Genomic DNA, 17,149 nt, shown 5'->3' on the forward strand with positions numbered 1-17,149 from the left:
AATAATAATATTAAAAAAAATTGGCAAGTTAAGAATGAGTCCTAAATTAAAGGAACTAAGGACCAAATCCTTGATGTGCTGGCACTACAGGATTGGCTCGGGAAAAAGGTTGTGTTTCGTAAGAGTGAGAAAAATCATTCACTTTCGCGAGCAACTGAAAAAAAAACACGAGACGCAATAAGAAAGGGGATACAAGAGGCGATAAGAGAGCTCTTTGTTGAAGGTAAATCCGAGCTCTTTGTTCAATTTCTTTCCTTCTGGAGTGGATGCATGTTTATTTCATCAGTTTTTAGGGTTCGATTGTTGGGTTTAAATAGATTTAGGGTTTCTAATCGAATTGGGGATTTTATCGGATTAGGGTTTTCGTCTGAGTTAGCTATTTTCTTCTTCTCGATTCACTTGTTTGGTGTTTTCTTCGCGATTAAAGGTTTGGGATTGAGGTGATAATTGATTAAGGGTTTTCGTCTGGGTTTGATTATTTCTTCTTCCATGTTTTTTGAATGAAATTCGTCTAGTTTGATTATAATAGGTTATCTGTTTTGAATGGTTACAATCCAGTAAATCTTAAAAAAATTTCTTCTCGCAGGTTGTGAAATGGAGGAAGAACTGCGAGATATGAAGGCACGCAAAGCACACTACGACATGCTCCATTTCGTTGCAGATGCGCAACAAGGGATTCCCAAATTGTGCCCCTGTGGATCAATCACGAAGGAATCCGTAGATGAAGAGGATACATATGACTACCTCCCAGGGAAAAGATACTTCATCTGCAAAGACTTCGAGGTTTGAAGTGTTATGTCTCTTGCTGTTTGATCAATTGCTGTTTGAAATATTTTTTTTTTTGGATCCATTGTTGTTTGACAAAGTTTATTCTTCTTTGGCAGAATGACGGGATGCATTTTAGGTAGCCATGGGTTATGGGTGTGCAACAAGAGGTGGAGAGGCTCAAAATAAGGGTTCACGAGCATGAGAAGCTTCTCAGAGAATGCGACGAACTAAAGGTGAGTTTCTATGTTAACAGAATCAAAACTTGATAGTTGTTTGTATGTCATTCTAACCTATTGTTTTGTTTCTCTGATGTCTGTTCAGGCCCAGGTGAGGATGTTGCTTAGGCGTGTGTCTGACCTTGAGAGAGTCCTCTGAGGTTAGTGTTTAAAGTTACATGTCTTCTTTAACTCTCTAGTTTAAAATTAGCAGTTAGAATTTAAACGGATAGGACTATCGGTAACTTTGTAGTTTGAAAAGGGTTTTGATTCCTATGCTTTGAAAACATTTACTTTGCAGTTTGTACTTTCCAACTTGGTAGTTATAAATGCACACTAAACCACAATTAAATTTACCGTAACTGCATCTTGCAAAGTAAAATTGCATTTAATTGTCTCTAGCTGTTCTTATTTGACATTTTTCTACTAGGATTCAATGTTGAATCCCTTATTTAATCATCTCTGATTCTAGTAGAGAATCACTGAGAGTTCCTCCTAAATGGCAAGGTCCCCTAGTTTTGTTAACCTCTTAGCGAGTCAAGGATCAGTCGACCTTGACTCATTAGAAACTCCTTTCTTTAGTAGCCAATGTCCTGAAGAGTCTAGTGTTAAAGAGAGGAGAAAGTGGTCTGTGAAGGAGGATATAATCCTCATAGGTGCTTGGCTCAACACCAGCAAAGATTCAATAGTTAGTAATGAACAAAAAGCTGGTGCCTTCTGGAAGAGGATTGTCGAGTACTACAACTCCAGTCCTCTCCTGGTTGGGACAGTGCCAAGAGAACTAGGTCAATGCAAGCAAAGATGGGCTAGGATCAATGATTTGGTCTGTAAGTTTGTTGGATGCTACGACATGGCACTGAGGGAGCAGAGAAGCGGGCAAAATGAGGACGATGTGATGAAGCAAGCGTTGGATATCTTCTACAGTGACCAGAACATGAAGTTCAACTTGGAACATGCCTGGCGGGAGCTTAGGCACGATGTTAAATGGTGCTCAACGTATCTGGAGAAGGACAAGGACAAGCGGAAACCAGTGGATTCTCCAGTTCCAGAGCCAAAAGAGAGACCAATAGGGGTTAAAGCTGCTAAGGCTGCGGGGAAGAGGCATAAAACGGGAAAAGAAGAAGAATTGGCGAAGCTACAAGGACTGTTGGAGATGAAAAAACAAATCTCCAAGCAAAGTTTGCTAGAAAGTTTACTTGCAAAGCCCGAGCCTCTCTCTGAGATGGAATTAGCTCTCAAAATGAAACTTTTGTCTGAAATGTTGTCATGATTGATGGTTTGTTAGCTTTAGTGATGTTTGCATTAGAAGTTTGGAACTAGTGTTTACTTTACTAACTCATCTCCTATTCTCTGTTTCAGGTAAAGCTGAAGACCATGTACCAGATGAAGACAAAAGATGGTGTCTCTTCCTTGTTCATTCACGGGTTCTTAGTTTATGTGTTGCTTTGTATCTGAACCAAGTCACGGGTTATGTGTTTCTGTCTTGCTTTCCTATTTTCATGTGCACCAAGTCACGGGTGTCTGTTTCGTTGTTTCTTTGTATTTCCAAGTTGCCTTTATAAGTCAGTTTGTAGTGTCTCTTCTTGTACTCACGCTTTTTCTAAATCTTGTTAAGAAAACCAGTTCTTCTGCTTGTTCTCTTCTTGTTCTCAGAACAGTTAGATCATTATCTTATTTTCCTTAATCCAAGACTCTCTGTAACTCATTATTCTGTCAACAAATATCCTCTTTCTATAATTGGTTCAGGTTAGAAATTATAATCCTCCTTCTTTTATCTGTTTGTAATGATAAGAAATAGAATCACCATCTTCACTTCGATAGTAATTACGCATTTTTTGAAATGTTGTTTGAAATGTTTAAGATCAGTTTTATTATGATAACTAGGATTGTTAATCATAAATAATTTTCGTTAGTGGACTTATTTAATTTCTTAATATAACAGTTTTATTATGCGTATAATATATACACAAATAGATGGCAGATGAAGTCGATCGAAGATTAAATGCGGCTTTGGATGAGGCTATCGATGAATATTTTGAAGATAGCTACAATAACATTGTGGAGAACCAAACAAAGAAACAGAACAAACGTGCATACGTCGAACGAAACCGCGAGGAGGGCCGTAACCGTCTATGGAAAGACTACTTCTGTGATGATCCGACATTTCCGGCTCATTTATTCAGACGGCGTTTCCGCATGAACAAGAAAGTATTCATGCGTATTGTCGATCGCCTATCTGAAAATATTCCATTCTTTCAACAAAAAAGGGATGCTATCGGAAGGTTAGGTCTATCTCCGCTACAAAAGTGTACGGCATCTCTTCGTATGCTTGCTTATGGTTGTGCGGCTGACGCTGTTGACGAATATCTCCGACTTGGTGAAAGCACAACACTTTCGTGTTTAAGCAATTTCACTGAAGGCGTAATACAGTGGTTTGGAGCTGAGTATCTACGAAGACCCACCCCAGACGATCTTCAACGACTACTCGATATTGGAGAGATACGCGGTTTTCCTGGGATGATAGGAAGCATCGACTATATGCATTGGGAGTGGAAAAATTGCCCAACCGCTTGGAAAGGACAATATACACGGGGATCAGGAAAGCCTACCATTGTCTTGGAGGCTGTAGCTTCACAAGATCTTTGGATGAGGCACACTTTTTTTGGTCCCCCAGGTACTTTAAACGATATTAACGTCCTCGATCGGTCTCCTGTTTTTGATGACATTTTACAAGGTCGAGCTCCAAGGGTACAGTACGTGGTCAACGGACACCAGTATGATTTGGCGTACTACCTCACCGACGGCATATATCCGAAATGGTCAACATTTATCCAATCAATCTCACTCCCTCAAGGTCCTAAAGCCGAGTTATTTGCTAAAGTTCAAGAAGCAACCAGAAAAGATGTGGAACGTGCTTTTGGAGTATTGCAAGCTCGATTTGCAATAGTGAAAAACCTGGCTATTTTGTGGGACAAGAGACAAATAGGGATGGTTATGCGAACTTGTATCATACTGCACAATATGATAGTAGAAAATGAACGGGATGGCTATACTCAGTTTGATACATCTGCGTTTGAAGAAGGAGACTCGAGTAGGAGTTCACAGGTGGATATGTCATATTCTACCGATATGCCTTCAAATCTCGGTAATATGCTTGGCGTACGGAATCATGTTCATGATAGGCGTATACATGAACAATTAAAAAATGATTTGATTGACAATATTTGGAACAAATTTGGTAATGATGAAGATGTTTAATTTTGTATGTTTACATTTATTCATTTAATAAATGACAATTTATTATTTAAATGTTTTACAAAATTATTAATTTATGATTTCTAAGATTCAATTAAAAAAAATAAATTCTAAGAACTCCAAAGTGGATAACACCATTGGACTCACAATTATGATTAGAGTCCTTAACTATTCAAAAAAAAAAATTATTTTTTAATTACTAAGGACTCCAATGGTGGGTAACGCCATTGGAGTTGCTCTTAGACCATGGCAAAGTTTCTAGGAGAATGCCTAACACAATGGTGGATGCAGAAAATATTTTTATTTGGGGAATATATATTAAACCAAAATATAATATTAAATAAAAAATATTTTAAATTATAATAATCTTACAAATATTACAAATACTAGGTTAAGATCCGCATCTTATATGATATGAATATTATATATAAAAATTATTTTATGTATTATATATTTTTTACATATTATGAAATAGTAAATATATACATTTTGTTTCTGTTTATTATGAGACATCATGATTATGTGGAAAGATCGTCCTGAGTTCTAACTCGGAAATATAATTGTGTATGCTTTCTCTTTTATTTACCATACATTGTATGCTGTTAATGTTGTTCACTAGGCGTTATACCTCTTTTAAAGTTTCATTCTTGTTGCAAGACTTGTGGTCATTCGATTTTGTGTTATTTCCTTAGACTAGGGATCAATACGGGTTTGTTTGCTATTTGTATTCTAGATATCAATACTATTAAAACAGAAGCAATTCTACTTACAAATAGTCTAGATTGAACCATTATATTTAATTATCTTTTTTATTATTTCTACTTATATCTAATTTAATTATTATTAAATATACATCATGCCTAGAATTAAGGAACTAACTAACTAATTTATTATTTTTTGAAACTAATGAATTCAATTTATATTAATACTAATTTAAAATAACTAATCAATCATATTTTATTTATTAACATAATAAATAATGATATATACCTAACAATTTGTATATATATAATTGTACATTAATCCAAATAAAAGAAATAAATTCTTCAAAACTCTCACCAAATATATAAAATATAAATCTTATATAATCCAAATAAAAGAAATAAAATTTTCAAAACTCTCACCAAATATATAAAAATATAAATTTTGGAGTTAAAGTATTAAAATTAAATGTACATATATATAAATATAAATATAAATATAAATTAATATATATATATATATATTAATAGTTAGTTACTATTAATATTTAATATATGATGGAAAATGTTATTATTGATATTTTTATGAGTATAGTTTTTACAGGTTATTCGAACATACACTTAATATATTTATCAAATATAAACAAACTCAACAAACATATTAACACAATTAGATCATAAAACATTACATTAAAAACAAAATTAAATTAAATAAATAAACAATTATATTCTTTTGGAAACATAAATCACTAAATTGTAATAAAAGTATATGAATTGTTGATGCTCAAATTCATTCCTCTCTTTTTAGTATGCATCACATCCTCTCAAATATTGAATCATTACGCTTATAATAAATTGAAAAATTAATTTGGCTAAAAATTTGTATTACCATACTGATTTGATTTAAAAAAATAAATATTCGTAAGAAAATTATGTTCGCATATGCGGGCACAACACCTAGTTAATAATATATCCACTATCCATCTAAACATTAATAAATATATATTAGAATACTAAAAATATAAACATTTAAGTGAAATTGGATTACATATCATGCATGTCACCTATTGGTTCAACCGGTAGCCGGGTTCCGGTTTTAGCAGGGTTTTTTGTGTGGGTTTTATAGAATTTTTAAATAACAAGTTTTTCTTGAAAACCAAACCGGAATACATATTGAGACCCGGGTTTGCAGGTTTAACCGTGGATCCAGGTCAGATTTCAAAACACTGAATATAGTGTTTCGTTCATAACATTTAAATGTAGATACAAATTTAAATCAAATAAATTTAATCTATTTAATCAAATAAATCAAATAAAACAGAAGTTACAACTTTGATTCATGTGTGATTTTTTTAAAAATAGACCTAATGGACATATTTCTAGAAAGTCATGTTACATTTAATCTCTAATCTTATCATTTAAATTTTGGGCCTACCAGAAATTTTTATTGGACTATCAATAATTGCATTTAAAGAATAGATGATCCATTGGATTTATAGATAGTATAAATTAAATAGATATAATTTAATGTTGTACTACTATACCTCCATATGTTAAATATTTGTCGATGTTAACTTTTAAAATTATAAAGATTCTTTTTAAAATAAAAAATCATATTATCTAACAATGATTAATATTTACTACCTTAAACCAATGAAAACAAATTTTAAACTATATAGTTTATTTTAAAAATTTAACAAAAACTAAATGTTTAATTATTTACTCGATGATATAAATATATAAAGCGAAAAGTTTAATTTTTTAAAATACATTCTAAATTTGTGAAATGCTACAATATCTCTGAATATGACAATAAAACAATATTTTACTAATCTTTATATATATAATTACGAATTTAATAATAAAATAATAATCCGAAAATATATATATAGAAGAAGATACAAATACATGTGAAAATTTAAAACAATCTATTCAATGAAAAAAATATACCGTAAATTTATTATGTTTTAAAAATTGATATACATATATATTATAATATATACACTTTAAAATTGAAAACATAATATTTATATATAAATAAAATTCTGAGCGTTGGTTGATGGAAATTTTTTTCTTTCAGTGAAGCGGCATTGTCTAACCCTCTGGAGACGAAGAATAAATGAAATGTTGACAGAAAGACCAGAGAAATGAGATATGACATAAAGTTGCCTTTAATGTTACCCACTTCTTTTTGCTGTTAAATTTACCATATTATTCATGTTTCTTCTCTAGTTGCCAACCAAAATATAGCTAACAAAAAGTAAGTCCAAACTAAAATATAGACAATTTTTTTCCACAACCAAATTTATTAATTTCAAAACAGAATCATAAAAAGTATAATGAGCTATACAAAAAGACATTGTGTCATTTTATTGTTTTTCTCTAATTTAGTATGTGATTTTGAAAATTGGACCATCAAAATATAAAATCTTCAAAATTAAGACCCTAAAGTAAGAAAGAAATTTTAATATAGGAGATGTAACCTGTGCATATGCACTTGATGCACACCCTCAATTTGCTGTAGCATTTTGGCAATGAACGAACGATATTATCCTTAGTAAATTACAACGTTGATGTTTAAATAGATTCGGTAGAATTGTATAGGCCACTTTATAGACTTAGACCATCGCTATCGGCAAAGTTTCTAGGAGAATGCCTAACACAATGGTGGATGCAGAAATATTTTTATTTGGGGAATATATATATTAAACCAAAATATAATATTAAATAAAAAATCTCTTAAATTATAATAGTCTTACGAATATTACAAATACTAGGTTAAGACTTGCATCTTGTGTGGTATGAATATTATATATAAAAACTATTTTATACATATTAAAAATTCAGTAACTATTATGAAATATTATGAAATAATATTATGAAATAATAAATATATATTGAATATTAAAAAGTCAGTAATAATTATTTTAATCGGTGCAAACATATAAATAAATTACATTAATCAAACAATATTTTTTCTATTTGATACGGTATATAATTAAATGTAAATGATATTCACATATATATATAGTATATTTTAATATTAATATCTCTTAAATGATCTTTTCCACTCATATGGTTATTTTTGATCATTTGTATCTTTTATAGCAAAAACTTTAAATTACTGAAAACAAAATATTCATCGTGGGATTAATAGTTTTAGTAATTTATAATTTTAAAAAAATAATTTCAAATATTTTATCAAGGAAAAAATGTTCAAAGTAAATTTTAAAATTAAAATATTTCTGTATTTTATATCGTAAATATTTTACTTTACGATATATATATCTTTTAATCTTAATTACTAATTAAATGAGACTTTTTACTTACATGATTTTGTAATCATTTGTATATTTTCATAATAAAAATAAACCATGGATCACAAAATTTGAATGCGAGACTTTTAACAATTTTAGTAATTTATAGTCGTTTTCAAAAATTCAAAATATAACATATACAGAAAAATCTAAATTTTTATTACATGGTTAATGTGGTTGTTTAATTTATTTTAATCGTTTAAAATAAAACAAAAATGATAGAAGTATCATTAATTTTTATCAAAATCTTTATTATTCCAAATCATTAATTACCATATATATTTTAGTCACATTAGACAATTCTGTAATTTTTATTTAAAAAAATAATAAGGAACATTAATAATAAATTTATGGTTAGCTTAATAAAAATCTTATTATATATTTAGATAATGACAAGTGAGTACAAAAAAAAATGTTGTAATACTTCTCAATTAATATATAAGGGATACTCCACGTTCAGCCATGGTTTGAAATTTTTTCATCACCGTTTCATTTGTAACCGATGCAAACAAATCCTTTTCAATAAAGCAAACAAGACAGTCACTTAAAAATTGATCTCCATTTCGGTTGCGCGAAGCTGTCTTCACAAGCTTCATTGCAGAAAAACATCTCTCCAGAGTTGTTGTAGCAAATAGTAAAGTTAGTGCTAACTTCAAAAGTCTGTACACTAGAGGATGTGCAAGATGTTTCTGTGTTTCAACCATCGAACGAGAAAGATCTCCAAGACTCTCCAAGTTATTAAATCGGCCATCCTCTCTTATATTATCAATGTAAATGTTAAGTTGCCATCCAACCTTACTTACCGTTTTGTTCTTGTTTGCTGTGTATCTTATAAGTTCCAGAAAAATCCCTTTACTAACAGCATCTTCTCACTCATCATGAGCACGAAAAGGTATTCCCTGTCGCAGCATATATATAGAAGCATCAACTGAAGTATTCAAACGAAGACGATATTCGTTTTTCACCACATCATCATGCTTATAAGAAGGTTGGGCAATGGAATGTTTTTGATTCTTCAAAGAATCACACATCTTAAAAGCAATATTGTGAAAGCTATTCATACCACCCACATGAGAAGCAAATCTCTCAGATTTATTCCAACTAGAAAACCTTGTGTCACAAACGTATCATTCCACCTTGCTTATGTATGTCATCTCGAAACAAGTAACAACACAAACAATAAGCTCTATTTGTCGATATGCTATACTCAAGCCAATTACCATACTGATCAAAACAAGCAGAACTAAACCGTCTCAAAGAATTTGCGATCATCTTTTTCGGAAAATTATGACCATATGGTTTTCAAGGACCTCTAGCTAGATACTTGCGCCTTACCTAGTCTCTTGGATTTGAATCATAAGCTATGTTTTTTTTTTCTCCTTTTAGCAGGATCCCATGGTAAATCATCCAAATTTTCTTTAGGTGTTGATATGAAGGATCTTTTAAAAAAACTTTTCCATTGATTTGTCTGGCAAAAAAAGTGTTATGTTATTAGTTTATATCAAACTTAGAAAAAAAAGAAAAACAAATACTTTAAAAGTTGACTAGATTCATGACTCACCAAGTGATGGATATAAGTGAATCTTGTTTGTTTGACAAAGAAAAGTGAAAGTTAAAAGACAAAGAAGCTCGTGACGTGAGAGAGATGAGGTAATTATCTTTATTTAACTGCTAATTGTCTAACTTTATGTTGTTCCCTTTGTTGTAGGTTATTGATGAAGTTTTGGAGGACCACCTTCATATCCAGACCTCGTGAGGAAGACTCACACCCGTAAAGATAGGACCTTCATGAACGAACAAGCAGAGGCACTGGTTCTGGAGGTTGAACAAGCGGTTGAAGAGATGCTACAAGACGGATCTCTAATTGGGGATAGCCAAACTGCCTCAACTACTGCCACAACCACTTCAAAGAGCGCTGATACCACTCAAATTACCCTAAGGAGTGATTTATACTCTCTCAAATAAGATGTCGAGTTGTAGTACTTAGGGATCGAATTCACAGGGAATTAGGAAACCAAATAAATCTAATCAGTTTGATTACGCTAGGTTGATTTAATAATTAAATGTAAATAGCAGGTTTGTGAGCAATGTAATTGCTCGATTGATTGATTTGGGGTTTGATGGAAGGATGGTTGCTAGACTTAGGGTTTCTATTCAGGAAACTTGGGATTATAATCCTACAGATGCCTAATGAGTTGCATGCATGATAATGTAAAGCTCAACTACTTAATCAACAAGTCATTCAGCTCTCGCATGTTTTGACTTGTCTATTAACTAGAACTAATGATCTCAACTATCGTATGTCGATCAACAGAAAGTGTCGATCGATAATCCTTTAGGGATATCGATCGATACACCTTTTGCTCCGTCGATCGATTATGCAATAATGATATCGATCGACGCGCTTCTAGTTAAGCTTTATGCACAGGTTGAATGGTAGCTTACTAAGCTCATTAGATCAGTTCTCGCCTTGCTCATAGCGAGAAACTTAGCTCAGTTAGAATGTTTTCAGGATGAGAATGAAGCTCTCGCTTTTATCTATCAATCCTAGGGCAAGTTCTAGGTAGCTAATCTAGAAACATGCATTAATGAACAATCCTAATGACAATTACCATAACTCAGCAGTCTATAGTTGGGGCTAATCCCTCATCATATCTGAACCCTAAACCTAACAGGTGGATCTATTCAGACATGAAGTTTGTCACAGAAGTCATAGATGAATAGATATAAAAAGCAATAGATATTAAAACCAAAGAAAATGGAGTTCCAGGAGGACTCTGAAGGAGTTCCTCCTTTCTCTCATAACTAAGAACAATGAATAATAGAAAGCTTAGCCGTCAACAGTGGCTTAGAAAACATATAAATAGGGTTTTAGGTCGTCCAAGGGTATTCTGGTAATTTGGTCTTGCTTCTGGGCTTCAGTCGGTCATAATATATTCTCAGTCCATATTCTGGCATCACTGTCGACCGACACAAATGCTGTTACATCGATCGACAGTCCTTCATCTCCTCGACAGCTTCCTCTCGCGAGGCAGACTGACCACTCTTTAGTAAAACGGGCATAACGTCTGGTACAAGATGCTGATTGACCTCCAACCGGTGGCATTGAAAAGCTAACTAAAAGATCTATCTTGTTTAAAACTATGAGCTCAATCTAACGGTCGGAAGGTCTCCATCCATAGCTAGACATCTGACGCGTCTGTGCACCTCTGCACACAAAAGGCTCCAAAAGACACCAAAATCACCACTTTCCTCCAAATCGTCTCTGAACCTGTAAACATTCAAAATAGACTTTATATAGTAGTAATTAGTTATTAAAACACTTATAGACCATGGCTGAAAGCGGGTAAATTCCATGGTCTATCAAGCGCCTTCTCTTAAACCAAGAATACATCAAGGTAATAATCTCTCATGCTCATTATCTTTGTTTCTTCTTACTCTTGTATTGAACTTGTAACAAGATCATACTGTATTTTTATGACTGTGTTCTTTGTGGTAATGCTATTTTTTGTGTACTTTCAGCATGACAGGCAGGGGCACTATTTATGGACTTGGCAATGTTCAGTCCAAGAACAAATGATATCATCATGAGTCGGTCCCTGCTACACTCAAGCGAAGCCTAGACATGGAGATGCATGTTTGTGGCTTGGAGACCCTCACTCAGAAAATCAAGTCTGATTTTCATGCTTTCAAGACTGACCTGAAAGAAGAGATGACTAAATCTCAATCAACACGATTCTACAACTTCTACCGCCTCAAGCTTCCGCCTCTACAGCACAACCAAACTCCGGCTCAACGTCAAGGTTAAGCTCCATCTCCAGCTCAGGTTCAGTCTCAAGCTCCAGGTGATTCACAACCTCAACATCTCATCACTAATAACCATTCTGAATTAGATAGGTGGTGCAGTGCAGAACTCGGTTTGTAGGTTAAGATATGGCTGTTGCTTGCCCAAAAACAAGTTTATGTATTATGTTTTAATGTTTGAACCTTTTGAATGTTTGAATCTTTTGAACCATTTGAGCTTTAAGAAGCTCAATGTAATATAAATTATGTTTCTGTTTCAAAAGAAAGAATTCTAATTAGTTTTTTTTTTTTAAATCGTTCACAAATCTACTCACGAAAAACACTGCTTAAATTGTAGCAAAACAAAACAAAAGACGCAAAATAAATTGTATATGTTTCGTTGCAATTAGCAACTATATAATTGTAGCAAATACGGGGTAACTTGCCACAAAATAATCGGCGCTACTTCGTAGCAAAATTGCCATGTAACAATCGTGTCAAAACGGTAGCAAATTGACACGTTATCTTTCGTAGCAAAGTCGTACCATTTTACAACGGTTTTGCTATCTACGATCGTAGAGCTACGATTTTGAGAAACGTGGCTTTTCGTAGCAAGACCTCCATATAGCTATGAAAAAGACCCATAGCCTCGTATTATCGCCGTTGCTATTTGCGGTTTTTTACTAGAGAACGAGAGTTGGTCTACGATTTTAAATTTGAACATATTCAAAAATTATCTCCATAGCCTCATCGGATACGCAATGAGAGTTGGTATTAGATTTTAATTAGACATCTGATAGTTTATCGCAACGAGAATTGAATAACTTATTACTGATAATTGAGCTCTAGAATAGTTCTTAACAAACTCTTGGCATATATTGATTTATGTTTTGAATCTCTTGTTTGATAAATTTTTGAATCTAACACTTTACATACCTATTAAATTTCTGCATGTTTTATTGTTTTCTACTTTTTAGCTTGGCTTAGCTTGAAACCATAGATATATTGTGTGATCCCAGTCCCTATGCATTTGATCCTTAAGTACTACGATGACACTCTTATTTGAGAGAGTTGCTTGAATTTAATTTGAGCATATCAATCATCGCTTACATTAGTTTTGCTAAGAATTTTTTTTCTCTATCTCATTTGATCATATATTTGAAGAATGGTGGAACAAGATTTTTTTGCTGCTCGACGTGTACACCTTCAAAAGCTCACTACATACACACTTGTTGAGAAGTCCACGAGCCTCTGAAGTGGAACCCATGGTGAAGAGGAAGAATTGGGGGAGGGGGAGGGGGAGAGGGGTGGGGGGGGGAGATATTAAGGATTTTTAGTCTACGACGAAGAAAAAAAAACTACTCATAATTAATGAAACGTCTCCTTTCACTCATTAACAGAAGTTTATGAAAATTAACATTTGACTTCGAAGTGTTTATTTTTTACAACGAACGGCTATTTTATTACTCAGATTTGAAGTGGTCTGGGTAACCAGACCGGAATAGGTTAACCAATGTAACAAAGCTCTCTATGAAAAGATCTCGCAATCTTAGTTAATGAATTCAAAATTCCATTATGTGTTTTTGGAATATGAGATATCTTGAAGTCTGGAAAACATATATACGTCTTTATAGCCTCCATTCTGTTGTAAAATTTGGCAAAGTTGGAGGCACCTTTAGCATCGCGATCAAATCCTTCTTTGACTTCAAAGTGTTTAAAAGGGCTGAGTAAACACAAGTTCATGATTGTGGGCCGGGTAATAGTTCCAGGAACAGAGATAGTTGGGCCGGGCAATAAATCGAGAGAACGGCCCGATCGCTTACGAAACGAGACGGTCGTCTGTGGAAAACGCAGCGAAGGGTCTGTGGTGGCGGTTAAACGCAAGGAGGAGAGAGATGGACGACGACAGGATCCTAGAGAGAGAGAGGCTACAGATCGAGCTGATTCGCGAGCTTGATTTCGAGGAGCTGCAGGTGGAGGAAGTCGAAGAAGATTCTCCAGATTACGACGAAGACGATCTCGCTGCATTTCGGGTCACCTCCCACACTCGTCTTTCGTGAGCAATCTCTTTTCCTCTTTTCCTTCTTTAGATAGCGAATCTATAAACAGTACGTTTGTTCATCTCTCTCTATGACGTGGCAGTGATAATCTCGGTGCTGATGAACTTATTTTCAATCCAGATGTTGCTTCTCTACACACCTATCTTGGCGGTATATATATATACTGATTCTCTTCTTTGCCGAGTTGTTTTCTTGCATTTCTCACATTTGAGTTTAAACAGAGGTTGAAGACACTCCAAACAGAATTGCTTCTGTGGATGGAGGCACCGTTTTGAAGCTCCCCCTTTTCTATCTTGAAGGTACTCTCATAAACAGAGTTGCTAACCCGAAAGTGTACCATTTCCATTAACAATGTTTGTGTAAGACTAAGCCATTGACAATGCTGCTTTTCCAATACTTCAGGAGTGGTTCTATTTCCAGAGTCTACACTTCCCCTTAGGATTATCCAGTCTAGCTTCTTGGCTGCTGTTGAGAGAGCTTTGAACCAAACTAATGCTCCATGTACTATAGGTGTGGTAGGTGACTTAAATCTTTTACTTTAATTGTCTTGGGTTCTTTTAAAGTTCATGTTCAAAGATTTACATTTTATCCCTTTTTATCTTTAGATTCGTGTTTACAGAGAAGGTCATCAGTTCAAGTACGCCACTGTTGGTACAACCGCAGAGGTAATATAGGTTTCTGTTAGATGTTTGGTCTCATCTCAAAAATGTTTCAGGTTTTGGGTGTGCTTTCTTTAGGTTCTTGACTGGCTTTCCTATAATTAGATTTGTTTTGTTATAGTATTAATTAGGTTAGAGCATTTTAGACCTCTTAGAACATCTGCCAACTGCAAGCACATTTCCACCTGTCCGATAGTATCAAACTAAATACTAGAGTTTTGAATGTTGAGTTGCGGAATCAGATTTGATTGGTTTGGCACTAACAAATACCTAAGAAGGAAAAACATTTTACAATTGGAATCTACCTAAAAACTACTGACTTAATGATTCTTTCCGCAATGTTTCTGGAGCTATGTTTGAGACGGGGGATCTTGATATAGGAAGTTGGGAAGTTTTGTTTGTGAGAAAAGTTTTGATCCTCATCTTTTTGCTATGGAACTTACTATTCTCGGTGATAGTAACAGATACGACAATACCGTCGACTCAGTGACGGCTCATTCAATGTTATTACTCGTGGACAACAACGGTTTCGTTTAAAGCGTCGCTGGACTGACGTTGAAGGATTCGTAAGGACAACCCCTTCTATATATACATCTTTGCGTGTTGCGGAAAAAAGCTTTTCCTTATTAAATCATTCTTGCAGCCTTGCGGAGAGGTTCATATTGTTGACGAAGATGTGCCCTTGAGGACTCCCAGGGATGCGTTTGGGAAGCTGGTTCCAGTAAGCAACCTGCGAGGTCGCTGTGACTCGAGTAAAATGTCTACATTTACACCTCACAGAGATACGGACGAACAGTCGGTAGCAAATTCCGAAGAAAGTTTTGAGGGTAGTCTTACTCTGTCAGAGAAAAGACTTCACTATTCAGCAGTTGACTCACTTATGGATGGCTGGACGAGTAGTGATGATGATCAAGTAGTCAGCACATCTAATATCCAATCTAGTGCAGCTCATTCGTACAGCTCTAGGTCCATTGGATGTTCTGGGCAAGATGACAAAAATGAATCTGGAAATGGCAAGAGTCCTGTTTCACAAGGGAAAGGTCAAAAGCATTATAGGCTCACAAGTTTCCGGGAAAAGACTGATCTAAATAGATTCCGTATGGCCCCAAGAGCGTTTTGGCCACACTGGGTGTATCGGACGTACGACTCATATCATCTTGCTCAAAGAGCAGCTGGTAAGTTCCTTATTTGTTTTGATCGTTTTCTAATAGCGGCACAAACGTTGACAGTCTGCTAATGCAACGATGATGTACAGATCTCTGGAAGCAGATCGTTGGGGTTCCAAACATGGAGGCTGTAGTGAATAAACCAGATATTTTGTCCTTTTTCATCGCTAGTAAAATTCCCGTCTCTGAGTCAATTAGACAAGAGCTCTTGGAGATTGACGGAGTCTCTTACAGATTGCAGCGAGAAATAGAATTGCTCGAGAGCTTTGATCTTGTTCGATGTAAACACTGCCAGGTAATGTGAAAAACTACTTCCTCTCTGTAGTGTATTTGGTTTACTGATACGTTTTTTCATATTACTGCAGACTGTTATAGCAAGAAGAAGTGACATGTTGGTTATGTCTAGTGATGGTCCTCTAGGTGCCTATGTAAACCCACATGGCTATGTGCATGAGATAATGACCTTTTACAAAGCAAATGACATAGCGCTTAGAGGTAGACCAGTTCTAAAAGACAGCTGGTTTCCTGGGTAAGAGTTTTATCATTAATGTTTGCCTTTTATCTTTTTTTACATGTACTTGCCACTATACTTAGTCACTCACTTTTACTTTAAATTAATTGGTCACAGCCAGACCCGTAATTTTTCAAGTGATCAACCATAATAACTCTTTTGTATGTCTCTTAGGTACGCATGGACGATTGCAAACTGTGCAACGTGTGAAACCCAGCTGGGTTGGCTTTTCACTGCGGCAAACAAGAAGTTGAAGCCATCGTCTTTCTGGGCAGTTCGGAGTTCACAGGTTGCAGATGACATGCGCTGAAAAAGTATTACATCACGCCTTTATACCAAATTACCATATAAAAAGGTTTCTCCACCTTAAACTTCCCCAAACTGGTACTCTGCATCCTAGACTCCTAGTATCCTGATTAACATTACAGAATAGCTTGTGAACGCAGTAAGCGGACTATAGTACAGATCCTATGTCGTAACAAACAGCGCGAGGATTTGATGTTTTCATCAATAGGCATAAATACAATATATCTATATGTATACACATGAAAGCAAGACGTTACAAAGTTCTAATAAATTCGGTTAATGCTCTTAACTCTTAAGCATTGCGTTGCTTAACAAGGGAGTTTCTAGTTTTAGAAAATCTCTTGAATATTTGACATATCAACAAAAAGTGTTACTGTTGTTTTTTTTTTTTGAGAAAGTAAGAGCATC

General features: G+C 34.4%; 3 protein-coding genes across 3 annotated transcripts; all 3 read left to right on the forward strand.

Moving 5' to 3' along the window:
- The first annotated feature begins 1,482 nt into the window (after positions 1–1,482).
- Positions 1,483–2,253, forward strand: LOC106424532 (glutathione S-transferase T3-like). Its single transcript, XM_013865296.2, has one exon. The coding sequence runs from the start codon at positions 1,483–1,485 to the stop codon at positions 2,251–2,253; it is 771 nt and encodes a 256-aa protein (XP_013720750.2).
- Positions 2,254–2,957: 704 nt separating this feature from the next.
- LOC125582950 lies at positions 2,958–10,012 on the forward strand. Its single transcript, XM_048749424.1, has 3 exons — positions 2,958–3,489; positions 3,718–4,142; positions 9,965–10,012. Exons 1-3 carry the CDS (start codon positions 2,958–2,960, stop codon positions 10,010–10,012), a joined length of 1,005 nt encoding a protein of 334 aa, XP_048605381.1.
- A 3,831-nt stretch (positions 10,013–13,843) lies between these two features.
- LOC106402136 lies at positions 13,844–17,030 on the forward strand. The gene is made up of 10 exons (XM_013842810.3): positions 13,844–14,095; positions 14,182–14,249; positions 14,321–14,398; positions 14,502–14,614; positions 14,705–14,764; positions 15,223–15,324; positions 15,402–15,933; positions 16,014–16,219; positions 16,290–16,453; positions 16,610–17,030. Exons 1-10 carry the CDS (start codon positions 13,935–13,937, stop codon positions 16,743–16,745), a joined length of 1,620 nt encoding a protein of 539 aa, XP_013698264.2. The 5' UTR covers positions 13,844–13,934; the 3' UTR covers positions 16,746–17,030.
- Positions 17,031–17,149: the final 119 nt, after the last annotated feature.

The sequence above is a fragment of the Brassica napus genome, chromosome C3 (assembly GCF_020379485.1).
Source record: "Brassica napus cultivar Da-Ae chromosome C3, Da-Ae, whole genome shotgun sequence".
Taxonomy (NCBI): domain Eukaryota; kingdom Viridiplantae; phylum Streptophyta; class Magnoliopsida; order Brassicales; family Brassicaceae; genus Brassica; species Brassica napus.

Coding starts and splice junctions, on each gene's coding strand:
- LOC106402136 (XM_013842810.3), top strand. CDS start 13,935: ATGGACGACGACAGGATCCTAGAGAGAGAGAGGCTACAGATCGAGCTG. Junction 15,325..15,401: donor GGACTGACGTTGAAGGATTC/GTAAGGACAACC, acceptor TCATTCTTGCAG/CCTTGCGGAGAGGTTCATAT. Junction 15,934..16,013: donor TCTTGCTCAAAGAGCAGCTG/GTAAGTTCCTTA, acceptor GATGATGTACAG/ATCTCTGGAAGCAGATCGTT.
- LOC106424532 (XM_013865296.2), top strand. CDS start 1,483: ATGGCAAGGTCCCCTAGTTTTGTTAACCTCTTAGCGAGTCAAGGATCA.
- LOC125582950 (XM_048749424.1), top strand. CDS start 2,958: ATGGCAGATGAAGTCGATCGAAGATTAAATGCGGCTTTGGATGAGGCT. Junction 3,490..3,717: donor CGATATTGGAGAGATACGCG/GTTTTCCTGGGA, acceptor ACATTTTACAAG/GTCGAGCTCCAAGGGTACAG. Junction 4,143..9,964: donor ATCTCGGTAATATGCTTGGC/GTACGGAATCAT, acceptor CCTTTGTTGTAG/GTTATTGATGAAGTTTTGGA.